Raw genomic sequence first — 17,137 nt, forward strand, 5'->3', positions numbered from 1 at the left:
ACTTTCTTTCTTAGCGTCCAACAACACTTTGAATAAGTTCTCTGTATTTCAGGACATAAAATTTAAATATACGTTTGCCTAACTGGAACATTCAAACTTGGGGGCTAGGAAGGTCCTGTGCCTTCTCTATGGGAAAGCTGTTAAACCAGGAGGGGGGATCCAGTCAGGGATCTGGTTGGAGATTCTGAAGGCCACATACAATTACAATTACATTCAGCTCTGATTTCACTTGAACTCGGCGACACGCTACAACGTGCGAATGGTTCCTCAAGATAACTTGGTGGATTTTGAGTTAGGCAGTTTGTGTTTGCAGCTTGGCCTTTGCTCTGAGATCTTAGGTGAGATCTCAGTCCTTTAAGAAAGCATGAAATGAAGTGTACGGGGTTGTCAAAAATCTTTATGTTGTGCACCTGAAACTAATGAAACAGTAACACTGTGTGTTAGCTATCCTTTAATTAAAAAAAAAAAAGCGTAAAATGAACTAATATACTGGAAGCAGATAGCCTCTATCCTAATGCTGTGGGGACACGAACGAAGGACAAATATGCCCAAGGAGGCTGTCCCCTGTGTCTCCCACGGGCTCAGGATCAGGTTCTTCGACTTTTTAATTGCTTACATTAGGCCCACACGACCAGCTAGGAAAAGTGGAAGCTGCAGCGGTTCTTTAGTTTGGGGGGCGGGTGTATTTGGAGGAGGCGGTTTTGGATTTTACTCCCGCATCCCTGCACCCCACCTCTCCCGACACACATCCACGCACGCCTCGCAGTCTGGACAGCCGCCGGATGTGCAGCCAGCGCTCAGAGAAAGAAGTCACAGCAGTCTCAGAAAGAAAGAATCAGACTGGGGACTTCCCTTGCTGGAACCTGTACGCCTGCTTGACCTCTGAAGACAGTGGGAAGACTCATCGGGAGTGGCTTTACCGAGCTAGGCAAGGGGAGGGAAGGTGCCAGATGGGGCCCAGGCAGGGGCTGCTCCAGCCCCTCCCTCCCTGCCCGCCCCACCCTGACCCCAGGCCCCTCAAGCCCTTCTGGGGAACCTCCCCTATGGCACAGCTCCATGAATATAAAACCAAACCACCACCACCAACAAACCAACAACAACCAAACCAGGTCATTTAAGAAAACTCTCCCCCTTCTTCTGGTCTCTCTGTGAAATGTCCCATCTGATGCTTCAGTCAACACTCTACCCTGTGACACGAAGGCTGGCCGCCACCTCATCCGCCTAATCCATGCTTTCAGGTAATAGCACACATTTTGAAAATCACTCGGTGGCTTCAGGAGATGGTCACCTAAGTGATGCACCGTCCTACTGGGGGGTCCTGGCTGGCCGGGTCTCCACGAAGCCATCAGGAGACGTCTGCGGAGCGAGGGTGACTGAGAATTCTCAGAAGATTAATAATACTTCTGAAGCCTTTCGTGCTCAAACGACTTTAATACAAGTCCTCCCTACCTGTCAACGTATCGTTAAAAAAACCAAAAGGAGTTTGACTCATGGTCCTTTGTCCCAGTGTAGTTACTGAGCCTAGAGAAGCTTTCAACATCAAACCACGGCAGACAAATGCTCTGCAGCGGAGATGTTATCACGAACTTTCACATCATAAAATGAGAGAAAAATAAAAGGCTAGTCTCGTTTTTTTTTTTCTTTTAAACAAAAAAATATCCAAGTTTCTGTTACAGGTAAAACTACTAAAAATGACAGTGACGTCATGTTTCCCCCCTTGTCCCTGCCCTGCTTTCTCCCAGGGCACGCCCACCCACGGCTGGTGTAATGAATTCAACAGCATCAGTGGCTGAGGAGACTCAGTTCGGAACCCCCGGCAGAAAACCCTAAACAAACAGTAAAACAAAATAAGAAGAGTCTTTCTATCTTAATGCAATAAATATGATGCGGCTAGTAATGTAGACCGAAGTCTATAAAATTTCTTTGGCCCTAAACCTAAGGAAAACTGATTTGAATGGGTTATTAAAAACAAAAACCAAAAAAAATCAAACCAAATTAGAACCATTCACAACATAGTCAAGAAGGGCTTAAACGCCAAGGCCTCTCAGCTGTGTGTGATTTCCTGCATCACAATTCAGTCCACACCACGAGGCTGGCCCGGGCTGGTTTCCACCCCACATGGTGGAACACGGATCCCACAGCCTGTTCCCCACATTTGGAAGCTCGCTGTCCAAACCCTCGGATCCAAAGGATGTTAAAGAATTTGCCATTCCCTTCAAGGAGACTGCCTGTCTTCTAGCATCCTGCGCTCTAACTTAGGGCGACAGACTTAACGCCCAGCCCCAGACACTGTAGTGGAAGCGATGCTATTTATACTTACTCAGGGACTGACGGTGTGTGATGAATGGTGATTGAGGTCTTTACAGTTGTTTTTTTTTTTTCTTTTTCCCAACTGGCTCCCTGCATACCACCTGCTCTTGCCTAACAGCCTCCTCAAAGCTTCCACTTTTCATTTTGAAGCCCTTGGTGGGTAGGAAAAGGCCATCCAATTTATCAGAATTGGAAAGCGAAGACATAGGCTCTCACGTACCCAGGTTTTCTCCTCCCCACACGTCCATCATCATGTCATACTTCCCCAGTTCTTCAAAGTAGAGCTTGTCCATCACGAAGAGCCCGCCAGCAATCATAGGGGTTCTGAAAAGGTGGAGAGGGTGGAATGGGAGAGGGGGATGGGCCAGAGGTCAGGGTTAGATCTGCATTCTAATACCAAGGTCAGGTCTACAAGCTGACCTTAAAAACCCCGGTGCAGCCATGGCTCCCCATTTGGAGCTCGGGATGCTCTCACTGCTGACTTCAAATGCCTCCCACCTGCCCTGCTCAGGCACTCCCACCGCGGAGTAGTGTCCCCTCCAAGAGAGCGACCGTTGGAGCTGGGGGCACTCACTGACAAGCAGCCCTAGGCAAGTACTTGGGCTCTCTGTGCCTCAGTTTCCTTAGAGGATTTCAAAAAACCATACGTACAAGCCCTCAGCACACTCGGGAAATGCTCGCTAGTGTCAGCTAGCCTCCTCCTCATCCTGGAGCCGGTTCCTCCCGTTAGCGGGGACCATCACTGCTGTGCTTCCTCAGCCTGGGAGGGGGCTAACTGAGCCCCTACTTCCTTCCCAGGAGATGCCCTGAGAACTCAACTTCAAGTGCTGGAGGTCTAGAGCACACTGTCATGTTGGATAAATGCTAGCGAGTGCCGGTGGTCAGTGTGGGTGGTCAGTGCCCGGAAGTCAGTGCTGGAGGTCAGTGCCCAGAAGTCAGTGTGGGTAGTCAATGCCAGAGGTCAGTACCGGTGGTCAGTGCCGGAGGTCAGTGCCGGAAGTCAGTGCCGGAGGTCAGTGCCGGAGGTCAGTGGGGGTGGTCAGTGCCCGGAAGTCAGTGCCAGAAGTCAGTGCCCGGAAGTCAGTGCCGGAGGTCATTGTGGGTGGTCAGTGCCCGAAAGTCAGTGCCAGAAGTCTGTGGCAATGCTGCCACTTAGCTATGTCTAGCCTGAAGAGGCACCCCACATTCACGCCCAGCTACAGGTGGTTGACTCTGAAAACCAGGTGTTAATGGCTACAAGCTCTGTCTTCTGTGGGCCAGCAGGAGGGCAGAGGCAGCGCAGGGAGGGAAGCCGACCAGGAAGGGCCTCAGTAGAGAGGACTCCCCCGCCCTCCCCTTTCCCTGGTCCCCGAGTTCAACTTGAAGAGCCTGCCCTGCTGGAAACCGCTCTACAGTATAAACGTGGGGGAACTCCCAGAACTCACAGATCTGCCTCCTATAGTTGTAGGTTAGGTTTCATCTGAGGAAATCTCAAAGTACTTTATTCTATGATTCGGTGGCAGAAACTCTCCCTCGAGCCAGGACAGGGGAAACGGTGTCGGCGGCCGGCAGGAAGATGAGGAGTCTAACTACGTCTCTAGGAAACACGGGGCCAGAGCCAGGGTCTTACCTGGGAGGGGCACCCGGAAGGATTCCTGGCACTTACTTTATGGGGGCGACCGGGTTCCCTTGCCGGGATCTCCTCTGCTCTGGGGTCATGTAATCCCATTTGAAGACCAAGTTCCAGTCAAAACCTGCCGGCCACGGAAAAGAAACAAAACATTAGGGTGCTGACGAGAGAACCGAGTGTGCTCCTGGCACCTCTGTCCCTCAGAGCTTAGACGTATTGGATATTTGGACTGGACTCACTGAAAACCACACACAGCAAAAAATTAAATAAAAGCACCACCACTAAAGCAGGAGAGGGGAGAACCTGGGGCAGCGGGACCAGCAGGGAGGGCACACACCGACTCCTTCCCTGAAAAGCTCACCCCAAACAGAAAATGTGGGTCAGGCTTTCCTACCATTAAAACGCCTGAGAATAACTCTGACAGGGAACAGAGGGCTGTGAGGAGGGAGAAAATGGGTGGGACAGAGTCAAATCTGCCACCGTGCCTCCCCCCAACCCCCCAGGGCAAAAGAACCCAGGGGAAGGACAAGAGCATAGATTCCCTGGGCTGGCCAACTTGGCCTCCTCCATGACCCTCGATTGCAACTAAACCATGGGGGGCAAGGTGGCAGAGGGAAAACTTTTAGGTGAAAACAAGCCACAGGAAGTGGCAAAGTGGGCAGCAGGCTGTGATTTCTGAGAAATACGGCAGCTGTCCCAATTCACGTTTAGAATCCACAGGTCACTCAGGACACGGTTTCTGACATCTGTGGGCCCCTGGCCCAAGCTGTTGGGTCCGCCCTTACTCAGAAGGCACCCCGCATTGAGCCAGCAGGCGCCAGCACACCCCACCTGCTGATGCTCTCGAGACGCACGAGGAGACCACTTCTTGGTGACAGGTGGCTCACTGCATTTCCAAAGGTCTGACAGCCAAACTTAACTACTCCAGGGCCGTCTATCCTTTAGCTCTGTGCCACCAGGCTTTTCGTTGGTCGGCAGGGCTTGTGCAGTGCCTAAGTCTGGATTTCTCTTCAGTGTGCTCAGAGGTCAATGTTCAACTGCCCTGCCAGCCCCTGTGTCTGTAGCCTGAACAGGGCAGGATGGGAAGCGTGGGCTGGGGGTTTCCTGGGCCAGCACAGGATCCTTTATGGCCCAACCAGAGGCATGGGACTAAAAAGGCCTCCCAGCTGTTATTGCCAAGTGTGGCAGGCTAGCAAAGAAGCAGCGAGCTGCTGGGAGGCCAGGTGGCAGGGACAGCAGCACAGAGGGGAAACTGAGGCAGGCCCCACACAGGCTTTTCCCGAAGAGCCCAGCTCTCCCTGAGGCAGAGGGCCTGCCTCAACCAGGGAAACAACAAACGTCCTGCCTGTGTTATGAACAGACAATGCAAAGGCCTCAATGGGCCCGTCGACACAATGTTACCTGCATTTTTTGAATGATCATTATTATTTTATTAATTTGTTCCAAAGAGACAAACTTTATTAGGTTTTGAGAATCTGCTAAAAACATCATCCTTGATTTTTTTTTTCCTAAAGGGATTTGAGAAAATGCTCCTAGAGTAAACTTGGTGCATCCTCTTCTTCTGATCCAGCAGGAGGACTGCACCCCTCACCCCCACCCCCTACCCCAGGGCATCTATGTCCCTGCACTGGCTCTCGAATAAGCAGCTGCTATGGGAAAAGAGAGCCCATCAATCTCAGCTCTTGCAAATCCTTGGGGGAAGAAGACATTCTGAACACTAATGTTTTCTTGATAACTAGGGATCGGTCCTCTTTAAAACCCCAAACCTTCTCACCGTTTGCTGAGAATCTTTTCTGAACGTTACGTTTCCTGATGTAAGGAGAGTCCTCCCACCATGACCGCCCTGTTGCTGATGCCTTGGGATGGGGCTGCCGCTCGCTCACGTCACTGACCTCACGCTGGCTACTCTCATCCTTTCACTACCCCTGTGCTGGCGTTCCTATCTCCCCACTTCTCAGATGGGCATGCTGAGGCACAGAGGTGAACTGGCCGGCCCACGGTGACATGGCAGGTGGAGTCAAAAACCCGAGTCTCACTGACTGTCTCAGCATTCTGTTTTCTGAGGTCATGCCCAATTTTATAGTTTCATGGTCTTTTTTTGACGCTAGACTATCAGTTGATCCTGTGTCTGTCTGTCCGGAATAGTCGGTCCTCCTCTAATCAGCTCAAAGTGTCAGAAGGTGGGAAAAGAAGCCCCTTGTTTCACATAAAGCAACTGGGGTACTGGACAGCTAGAAAAGAAACCATGGATCTCAGGTGTAAAGAATCAATAGTGAATAGATTACACAAACAGAAGGCAAAAGCTTTGATATCTCTTTTAGCTGCTCTGGGCAGTCTTTGCTGACCTCCTGGCTCTCAGCTGAGGTCTGAGAGGTGTGGCTGCCAAACAGCTGAGTTTCAGAGCACAGAGCATTCATTGCTGGGCCCCCGCCAGCCCCTCACCGCCCCCCCCGTCCCAGGGACACAAGGACAACTAGTAAGAGCCAGATGTCACGTGACCAGTTCCTTCGAGGGGTCCAGTGTGATTCCTATGCACCTCTCAGCACCATGAAGCGCTACGTGAGCTCAGTGGTTCTCCAGGCCTGCTCCAGGAGCCCGTGGGGGTCCACAGACCCTTCGGGGGTCTATCCCATCAAAACTACTTTGATATTTACACTAAGACCTTACATGCCTCTTTCATGCTCACTTTTTCAAAAGTACATGATGGAGTTTTCCAGAAGCTGCAGAACATGTGATATTGGCACGCTGATGAACAACAGGATGTGTACTTGCATCGTCTTGTGTTTTAACAATTTCTTGGCTTTAATTTCTAATACAGCAAATGCTGATACATACAGCCCACGTGAACAGAAGGTCTTGGGGGCCTCTGATAGTTTTTGAGAAGGTGGAGAGCATGAGACAAGTTACTCGTGGGGCCCCAGGGGGGCTGGGTGTGAAGGGGCACATCTGGAGGCTGTGAGGACCAACAGGAAGCTGGTGTGGCCCTTCGAAGCAGGATGTGGATGGTCAGCGGGGGGGGAAGGGCGGGGGGGAGGGGTCCACAACCAAGCCAGGTGTAGGGGTGCCGAGTGGGCTTGGGTGGTCAGCGGGAGCCGGGGATGACCCGGGCTTTGCCACCAGGGAGACGCAGGCTGTCAGGGGAGCTGGTGTCAGAGAGGAAGGAGGCCAAGGCAAGCCCAGCCCTCCCACGCTACAAACCCTAGGCTCTGTGATGCTCACCACAGACTGCCTGTCAGCTCGGGCGATGCCTCGTCCCAGACTCCGACTTGGGAAGGCTTAATCTTCTCCGATTAAAAATGACACCCAAACTGTGTACTAAGCCACACATGTCATCACAGCCACAGAAGGTCAAAGAGATAAGAGGAGAACAGGAAGCACAGGAAGTTCTTTAAGGGGAAGAAGGCCATTTTTCTCTCTCTTTATGAGATTCTACTTGTCGGGCATGGAGACGCCGTTTGCTTGCGGCACGTGCGCTGGCGGTGAGCAAGCTGCTGTCACTGTCCCTCGTGACACCGAGAGGGAGCAGTGATCAGCCGCCATGCAGACGGCCAGAGCAAGGCCGGCCAGACCAGGAGCGGCACCTACCGCCTTTCAAGTCAGCGGATGCCCCCACGTACTGAAAGTTGTCCATGTTAATGACATCGATGATAGGGGACACGACCCGAGTCCTGTCCTGAAAAACAAATCGAAAGAAGACGGGAGTCGGTATCACAAACAAAACAGAGCATCCCGCCCCACCAGAGGCAGGCATCGGTGTCCGGCGGCTTCAGGGACACCCGCCGCCCCTCTGACCACCTGCCATCCCCCAGGCCCACGGAGACAGAGGCCGGGGGCTCCCCGCCCTCACTGTCATGGACGGGGTCTGTTCTGTGCCGACCAAGGTCGGCAGTGGGCGGGCAGAGAGAATCGCTCCGAGAGCCGACAGCCATGGCCATGGGACACCTCTGGCGTTTGCTGCCCTGGCTGACGGCGAGGCCTGCACCCGTGTGTCCCCAGCGTTCTTTTCTGTTTCCCCAAGCGCCAAAACTTCCCAGCACGGGGCTGCTTTCCTTCTGACAGAATCGAAGCTCCGCTGTCCTTACGTATCCTATCCCGTGAGCTGTGGTCAAGCTCGGGAAGGGACGCACGCCTAAGACAGCCACGCCGCGCTGCTAGGAATCTGTTTCTGTGGGCCTGAGGTGTGTGTGATGAGAAGCACATGGACATCATTACAGCCGAAGGCAACCCAAGTCAACTCGAGAATCCCAGATTCGAAGTATGTCTCACCTGTGAGTCTACCCGACAAAGCATTTTTCCCCCTTAGATGGAGGCATTTCTTTCTCCCATAGTTATTACTCTGGTGGTTTGTGAACATAAGGCCTTTTAACTTTCCTGCCCTCTTTAAAATCAGATGCTTGATGCTGGTGAGAGGCATCGCCCCATGCGGCTAGTTAACAAAAGAGTAAATGCTTTCCTCGAGCCATTTACAGAACCCGCGTTAACCAGAAGAAAGACTGTGAAAAACAAATTAGTAACAGAATCTGCAGAGCTAAGAACAGAATACATCAGAGGAACACGTAAGAGAAGAGTATAAAGTTCCATCACCCCCAGGTGCAAGTTTACAGGGTAGAAACACCCGTGCGGGGCACTGAGCTCGAAGAATCCGATCTTCCTTGCCCGGCTCTGTCTGGACCTGGGCATGGGAGTCAAAGAACATATAATGTGCTCGAGTTCTCAGTCCACTTCTTTTGTTTTGACTTCTTTTGATAGGACTGGAACTAGTAAGAATTACAATTTTCCACGCCTTCCATCCTTACTTGAGGAGAGGGTACTGGAAATAATTCTGACAGTTCCGCCGTGGACGTGTGGGGTCTACGCACATGCTAGCGTCTTGGCCGTGGCATCCCTGTGTCCTCTACCTCCCTGGGGGACAGCCTGGGGCTGTGGGGACTGGCCTGGGGGAGGTGGGGCGGAGATTCCAGGGGGGTTCCTCTTTCAGCTAGGTGGGTGTGATGTGTAAGAGGGCTCAATTAGGGATGGACTCGAACCTTCTTGGCCACCCTGGCTCTGCCTCCCATATGAATTTGGATGTGTTATTAAAGTTCCCTGGACCCCAAGTCACTCATGTGTCCAATGGGGGTAATACCTGGATTAAAGGTGATATGTAATGTGCCTAACATGTGGTAAGTAAAGAGTCCTATCAATAACTACTAGTGTACAAGATCAACATCATCATCATATGGTAATTACTAGTAGCTTGTGGCTGGTTAGTATTTCATGACTTACTGTCCATTGGCTATGTCCTTGTCACGCTTGACTTGTAAAAGGCATGACTTGTTCATTCTCTATTTCTCTAGTACTTTCATTAAGTTTGCTTTATCACCCCAAAGAAACACTTTCTCAGGAGAGAGGAAAGAAAGTCAATAGACCAAGTAAAAGGCAAGAGACATGGCAAAAGGCCAAAAGTAATACCACTGATGATGTTTCTAGAGACAGAGGGACACAGAGTGAGCCATGGGTCACCCTGACGGTCTCAACAGGACAACGCTGTGGTCACGGGCACCGGTCCCGCCACAAGCCCGCAGGCTGGGTCTCTTAGTGAGCAGCATCATGGGAGACGCCCCCCCGCCCCACCTGTCAAGTGCCTTTCTCCCCGGCCGTAGATGCCTACGGTGAAGACAACACTCTAGGAACAGATGTCCAAGCGGCACTTCCCGCCACACAGCGCGAGCCCCGCGCCTCACCTCGGCCACCCTCTCCAGGAGGGGCTCCAGCCAGTGCTCGTTGCACTCACAGTGGCTGTCCAGGAATGTCAGGACCTTGGCCTGGGCCGCGTCGGCCCCCCGGACCCGCGAGCGCATCAGGCCTGCGGAAGGGATTCCAAAAGCGCGTCAGGGTACCTGAGACAAAGGCCACGGACCAGCTCCTCCAGCCCCGCCATCGACCCCCCCCCACCTCGGATCCGCAGCCCCCTTGCAAGCCTGGGTGGGAGGGCCAGTCCTGCCCTGTGGTCACCAAGACAGAGCTCTGTCGGGACGACTTCTTCCAAGTCTACTGGGTGCCCGGGAAGACAACTGTCTTAGACCCACCCTCTGAGAAAGGCCTCTACATAACTGGAGTCTCCTCCATCAGGCAACTCAAGTGTGGAACTTTTACAATGATTTTCCTGTGACACAGCGACAGGGTTTTCTGATGAACTGGGCCACGAAAGGTGTTACTCGGATGCTTCCAGGGGCTGATGGAGCCGATTTTGGTGGTGATAATGTAATGAGAAGAGAAAAGTGTTGCAAATATCTTTGTCTTCCAAAGACAGCTCAGCCCAGTGACATACATGACAAACCCCAGGTGACTGGCTTTTACACAAAAAATTAGTTCCACTATCGGTCAAATTAATGCCATTTATATACTTGTGACCTGTTCCTAATATAGGGTTTTTATGATCACGCAAAGTCTCAAGTGGTATCTGTGTCACTGGATGGGGGGGGTCATATATGGCCTCTGCGATGGATGCTGGGCCGTTAGCCCGGCCTGTGGTTTCGCTTTTCACAATTTCAGTTACCCATGGTCAACTGCGGTCTGCAAGCAGATGACCCTCCTTCTGACGTCTCCTCAGAAGGTCGGTAGTAGCCTGACGCTATGGGATCTCTGTCCCTCACGTCACTTCATCTCATCACATGGGCATTTTATCACCTCATGTCAGGACAAGAAGGGTGAGTGCCATCGGATAAGGTATTTTGAGAGAGACCACATTCACATAACTTTTTTATAGTATACTATGACTATCCTATTTTACTATTATTGTTGTTAATCTCTTACTGTGCCTAATTTATAACTTAAACCTCGTTGGAGGTATGTATGCATAAGAAAAAAAAGAGTCTATCCAGGGTCCCATACGACCCATGGTTTCAGGCATCCACTGGGGGTTTTGGAACGTATAAGGGGGGAATGACTGTATATGAAGATGATGTGACTATTCACAACCAGTGAGGACCAGTGTCTTAAGTTCCTTCATACACAGTAGTCAAATGGGTTTTCAGTGGTAGTTATAGAGCCGCATGCCACGGGAGGGAAAAGAGACAAAGGTTTTTAGTTCTGCTGTTGCGAAGGCAAGAGTATCAGTTTGTACTGGGCAAACCCTTGCTCAGAGCACAGTTCTAAACCCCGATCGAAACAGAAAAGGCAAGTATTGTAAAGGGCCAGAGAGCAGTCAGAAGCAGGCAGAAACGGGAAGGGGTTCAATCCTTAAAAGAAGAAAACCAGTGGAGTGCCCATGCATGTGGTGTTTCTCGTGAGGTTACTCTACGACCCACAGCAACACCACCTTTTTGGCTTGCGGTGTCAGAGGACAGAGTCCAGGGTCTCTAGAGTGGCCGGAAACTGAAGGAGGAGATCCCGGAAAGGAGGTCAGCCCCCAGTCTGGTGATAACCTCCCCATAAATCCTCGGCTGACTCCTGATCCCCAGGCACAGGGAGACCCCAAGCAGTCCGTGAAAAGGAACGATCAGAAGGCAGAAAGAATGGAGATTTCAGCTGGTAACCACCCCAGGGACACTGAATTTGGCACATGAGTTCCGCCAAGGTCATCTGAAGTTCCTCAGCTGATTCTAATGAACAGCGAGATAAAGAATCACTGGCACAATAAAATCCTCAGTGCTAAATGAAGCTAAGCTGTTCCTTCGCTGTCGTATTTTATGCAACTGATTTTCTCTGTCATCTAGTAGCAATACTGTAGGCATCTGTCTATATGTTCAAATATATGGGACACACACACACACACACACACACACACACCACACACGTACAGCCAAGCACACATATACATTTGTGTGTGTGCATTTTCTCACTCAACTATCGCACACTTCATTTGTTTCATATAGACTTCCCACCCTCTGCCTTCCCCCAGCGGGCCCTCCTCATCCCGTTCCAAAACAAAGCGTCAATATGGGCTCTTACCCGAGTGAACACCCTAATTTAAAGCACTTAGAAGCACGGATTTCTGAGGCTAACGGCACTCTCTGACAAGGCTAGCAAGTGATTTGTCAGTTATAAAATGCCGACACGAAAAATAATTTCTTTCTTTTCCACCTCTTCTTTTTCCTCCCCCCATGCTAGCAGACACTTTGGGTTTAAATTCAAAAAGTTATTACGCAGTTCGTCTGGAAGCAAATATAAGGCAAGATTTTCAGTCTGATCTCAAAGTTTTGGTTTATTCTAAGCTTGGGAGACAGATGGGAGTCCAGCAAATAGAGCTTGCTTAGGAGCAAGGCCGGTCCCATTGTTTATGTCTTGAACATCTGGATTGATGACCTGAGTTGGTTAAAATATGGTGCTGACAGCATTGTCCAAATAGGCTCAATCACTTTATCGCAGATGAAAATCATGCTAAGAAAAACTGCACTGCTTGACTCCAGCTCGACTGTCCAGGGAATCAGAAGAAAGAGTGTCCATTGATCAGGGAATGCAAGCACCACTCCAGATCAACAGAGTCATCCTCAAATAACCAAAACGGCATGTTCTGAAGCTGTGCAATCTTCCTATTGGGAAAGGTTTCTCCGGACTATGGTGGAGTCTAGATGCCAGCCACCATGCCTTCCAACAGCACTGATACACTGGATGGTAATTACATTGTGGATTTAGCTTCCTTTCCAGACACTTCAAAGTAATACTTTCCCCCTTTGGAGTCTCTCTTATACCTGCCAATAAAGTCGACTCGATGAGCCCAGCTCTGGCAGATAAGACTGACAGCAGGTTTTGAAGCCGGCATTTGCAAAATCCAATAAGCATGTAATTGCAGCACTATCTTCCTTCTTGGGATGCCTCACCGTCAGCGGGCTGTCAAACTTGAACCCCTTATTTTATCAGATGCCTGGAGCATGAAGTCATTAAACTTCTCATTGCTAAGTCTTTGTTTTTCTTCTAAACTCTAGTACTCCAGGGACTGATAAGACTTCCTAGACTGTAAAAGGAAGAGAGGAGCCGCTTTTCTAAATACACAAATAAAAATATAATTTGAACTCCTGCCCTAGTATACAGATAATTTCAATTTGAATGTCCTCCCTAGGCTTTGCAGGGAGAGGCTCCCAAGAGGCTCTGGTAGAGACAGACAGACAAAAAAGACTAGAAAGTTAATTGTTCTTTTAGCTGAAACACTTCTTTAAGTTATTGCCAGGCTCGGGAAAAGTCAGAATTCAACTGTCTTGGTATTGAATTAAGAAAAGAGTCTTACCTTCTCGCCGATCATTTCTGAGAACCCTCACCTTCTCAATTTTCCCCAAGAGAGCCCCGTCTTCAGCTAGGGAAAGAGAGAAGCAGAACATTTGGAACCCCGTTTACATGGGCTTCGTATTCAGGTATTGTGAATCTCGGTCATCTGCGGGTGGAGGATCTCCTGGGGCATCGAGGAGGCCCCTCTTCTTTCTGCGGGCCCCGATTTCTGGCCTTTTCAGGAAACTCGTCATTAGCACGCACACTAAGGGGAGCTGGTGTCCCGGAGAAGGGCCGGGCATGGGGGAGGAATCTGACACGGTACTCACGGTCGTTGCTGTAGTCATCCACCAAGATGATCTCTTTTATGAGGTGGGGAGGGCTTTTCTTAAGCACACTGAGGAAAAAAAGATAAAGGTTGGAGGCCTGTAAGGGGTATCACCTGGGGTGGGGAATTCTCATGTGCTGGTCCCAATCCTTGGCCGGAGAAGCCATCAGCCACTCCTCGTGTGGCAGTCAGGGGACCTGCCTGACCCCCCCCCGACAGCCCTGGCCCAGGTGTGCTGGGGACGCAGGGCCGTGTCCAGCACCCCTACCAGTGAACGCCTCCCATAAGGTGCAGCAGGTGGGCAACGGGGGGGCCTCTCCTGCCCTCACCTGACCACTGTCCTCAGCAAGGCCGACCTGGCTTCATTGTGGAACGTGATCACCACGCTGGTGGCTGGCAGGTCCACTCGCCACTGCTTCCGTTGACACCTGAGGGAAAGGAAAAGACGGTTCTCCGAATGAAGAACCCAGACCTGGTTCGGGAAGGCTCTGGAGAGCGCAAGCAGCCCGGCCGGCTAGGGTGGACCTTCTCGGACGAACTGGCTGTCTGCAGAAGGGGCCGGCACATTCTGAGAGAAAGTGACAACGGGACAGAAGGAAACAGGAAAACACAACCGGAGTTACATTTTAAAAGATGATTTCGGCGAAAAGTAACACATTGAGAACATCTTTCTAACGCTGGAAAAAAAAAAGCATGTTTTAAAACAGTGAAGTCCCATTTATTCTCACATGCAGATACACCTCTAGAGATGTGCTTTTCACAATTCACAGTGGTTATTTCTGAGGGGTGGAGCCAACTGTGTGTCGATGCTCTTTTCTCATTTCTGCAGCAAGCACGTGGGGCCTCTGGGATTCTTGGCAAAGCTGTATCTGGAACCTGGCTCTGTCCCGCCGACCACACTCCCCCTCCCGCCCGCCCTCCCCACCCCAAGGCAGCAGGGACACACGTCTGTCACCCTGCAAGGCTGGGGCAGGGTGTGGGCCTGTGGGAACCTGAGCCCGCCCGCTCTCACCTTTTGTTTTAAGGAGTACTGAAAGAACCCAGGGACTGTCTCTGAACAAAGTCGATCCGGGGGGCCGGGGAGAAACTATGGGCAGATCAACACAAGGCACTTCTCAAGTCTGTTCTCCACAAACAGACACAAGACCGTGAGGACAAGGAATGGCTCTTTTAAAAAATAGGACTCGGCCAGGTCGAGGTTGAAGATGCTAAAGTATCCCCCACTAGAGGCAGAAATGACCCATTAAGGTAGACCCAGCTCAGTAGAAACCATCATAAGGGACCCTCCAAGGCAGGCCCCATGGATCTGGAGAACATGCTACCATGGAGGTGATGGTTCCAGACACAGAGCAATACATCTGGGGCGGGCTTGCAGCCTGTTAGGACTGCGAGGCAACCATCAACTTGGGGTTTCAGTGCATTTAGAGAGTTTCCAAAATGGTGGTACCACGGACACCCGCTTGGAAAAAAGGCTGGGGAGACAGTAAAGCCTCTTTGCGCTGAGAGAAACCGTTCTGCAACAGTCTTTTTATACCCAAGGTCCAAAGAGTGAAAGATTTTTGCTGGGAGCCTGTAGCAGGGTGGGGACCTGTCCATGGGCGCCCACCACGAGGTCCGTCCCCGGTGGCCTCTGTGCTCTGCAGACTGTCCCTGCACTTCATGCAGTGAAGCATACTGCCTCCCGCACGGAAGCAGCTGGAAACCTTCCATGGTGCCAATCCACTTTAAAAACCTTGCTCTACCTGTTAGCTCTTAACGCCATTTACCGCGGCTGTGAGGGATGGGTTTCCAGAATTAATTAAGGCCTTTATCTTAAATGGCAAATCAGTGGGAAAAGGAGACAGATTTCTTTAAAAAAAAAGTCATCTCTGGAGCTCAGCCACGGCTAAAAGCATTTAAGCAGTTAAGGACTCAAGTGGCCGAGCGAGCAGCTCACGGACAATGGCCAGCACTTCCACATGAACGGGGACATCTGAAAGGAAAATGGCCCACAGACACTAATTTTCCCTCCTGACTGGGAAAACGACTTCAGAGAAGCAAATTTCGAAAAGGAGCAAGAAAAGCAGTGCAATTAAGAAGCAATTAATTCAGAATCACAAAACGGACTTCTTTTACTTATTCTGGTTATCTGGATAGGCTGACTTTCACTAATCATGAGAAAACTGCATAATCTACCCGTCATTGTCGTCCGGGGGACAAAAACACATTCTGGAATTAATATGGTACCTCATTATGGCTCCCGACAGCCGAGTCTTTAATGACAAGTAGACGGATAGGCTAGTTTTGCAGTTACTCCTTTTCTTTCAATTTTAAGAATTAGCCAATTGTTGGATTAAGGAAGGGTGTGCAAGGTTCAGCTGTAAACAAATTCCCGAAGACAGTCCTTCCCTGGGACTCATTCCATAATGCTAACGAGCAGCATCGGAAGAGCAATACCCTCCGCAGTGAGGGGCCCCCCAGGCCAGCGGGCAGCGCAGCCACGGAAGGATTCAACCAGGGAAGCACTTTTCCTCCTCGAATCATTGTCCACTTAACCAATCCAATCATGTCCTATTCTCCCGGCTTCCTCTTTTCTGTGGGAAGCCTCATTCTCCGCGAGCACGAGCACGGGCGAAGTCTCAAGGGGCCCCTGGAAATGTTTTTTTCCAGAACACAAAGGGCTGCTGCAGCCACATCATTTTATGAAAACTCCTCTGCATATTCATAAGGCACCAAGTTTTGCTAGGGCTTGGCAGTCAGGAGGCATGCCATTTTTAAGAGGCATCGCATTTTTAAGGCAAAGAGGGATAACGAGCAAAAACTGAGAACTATCTTACGCCCCATGAGCTAAGAGTGTATGTGTGTAAGGACGTGTATGGATTCAGATCCGAACTCCTCACGCGGAGCCAAGAGAAGGGGGAGGGGGGAGTGCAGAATTTCTTTAAAAAGAAACAGAATAAATCTTGCATTTAAAGACTCCTATCCGTGCCACCCAGTCTTCACTACTGCAGAGTGAGTGAAAGAAGGCCCGATATAGCAGCTCATCGGGGGACTTGGCTGCCAGGGGCACGTTCCTACTGGAGCTTTCTTGGGGAGCAGAGGATGAACCACAGCGTCCTTCAGGTCCGTGGCAGGACAAGTCTGCAGCCGACGCGAGCTGAAAGCCGTAGGATGCCTGGGGCGCAAGACAGGGCTCTGGGGCCACAAGCTGGCCTGAGTCTCCACGGGTCTGGTAGTAGAGCCCCTCTGCCCCATCACCATCGGTATGTGTATTCACGAGGAAGATTTCAACTTCCTATCCGGTAAAACGCAGACTTTAAAAACTGGACACAAAGTTTCTCTTTTTTAAGTCTTGAGTTTAGTTTTAAAATTTCTCTGCGACCACACAGCTATCAATATCTGAACTCTTGAGTGGCTGGAAATGGAAAAAATGGCTGATCTCAACCACCATGTGCTCCTGAGCCCTTCTGAAGAATGAACTTGTCTCTGGGGCAGACTCGTTCTGATGCGGGGGTTATATTTGGGGTTGATCATAAAGTTGATCAAAGAACCCAAAGCACCTCTTCAGATGCATCCCCAAATGCCCTGGGAAGCTAGAGGCTCTGTTTAAGAACGCAGGAGTTGCATAATGTATGTCTTCTACTCCACCCCCAGCATGCCACGGCTCACCACCATCCCAGCTGGCCTAGTATTTCCGCAAAGGGCCTGTGGTAGACTTGGTTACCGAC

The 17,137-nt window shown here is 50.7% G+C and overlaps 1 protein-coding gene across 1 annotated transcript in view; it reads right to left on the reverse strand.

Moving 5' to 3' along the window:
* The window catches only part of GALNT2 (polypeptide N-acetylgalactosaminyltransferase 2), a 183,489-nt gene that overhangs the window by 22,630 nt on the left and 143,722 nt on the right, over positions 1 to 17,137 (reverse strand). The window contains exons 4-10 of the mRNA XM_021696126.1: positions 13,760 to 13,858; positions 13,432 to 13,499; positions 13,125 to 13,190; positions 9,643 to 9,764; positions 7,505 to 7,592; positions 3,956 to 4,043; positions 2,531 to 2,634 (exon numbers count right to left, since the gene is read on the reverse strand). Of these exons, the coding sequence (XP_021551801.1) occupies positions 2,531 to 2,634; positions 3,956 to 4,043; positions 7,505 to 7,592; positions 9,643 to 9,764; positions 13,125 to 13,190; positions 13,432 to 13,499; positions 13,760 to 13,858 (635 nt within the window). The remainder of the gene's footprint in view (positions 1 to 2,530; positions 2,635 to 3,955; positions 4,044 to 7,504; positions 7,593 to 9,642; positions 9,765 to 13,124; positions 13,191 to 13,431; positions 13,500 to 13,759; positions 13,859 to 17,137) is intronic.

This window comes from Neomonachus schauinslandi, chromosome 6 (assembly GCF_002201575.2).
Source record: "Neomonachus schauinslandi chromosome 6, ASM220157v2, whole genome shotgun sequence".
Lineage (NCBI taxonomy): Eukaryota > Metazoa > Chordata > Mammalia > Carnivora > Phocidae > Neomonachus > Neomonachus schauinslandi.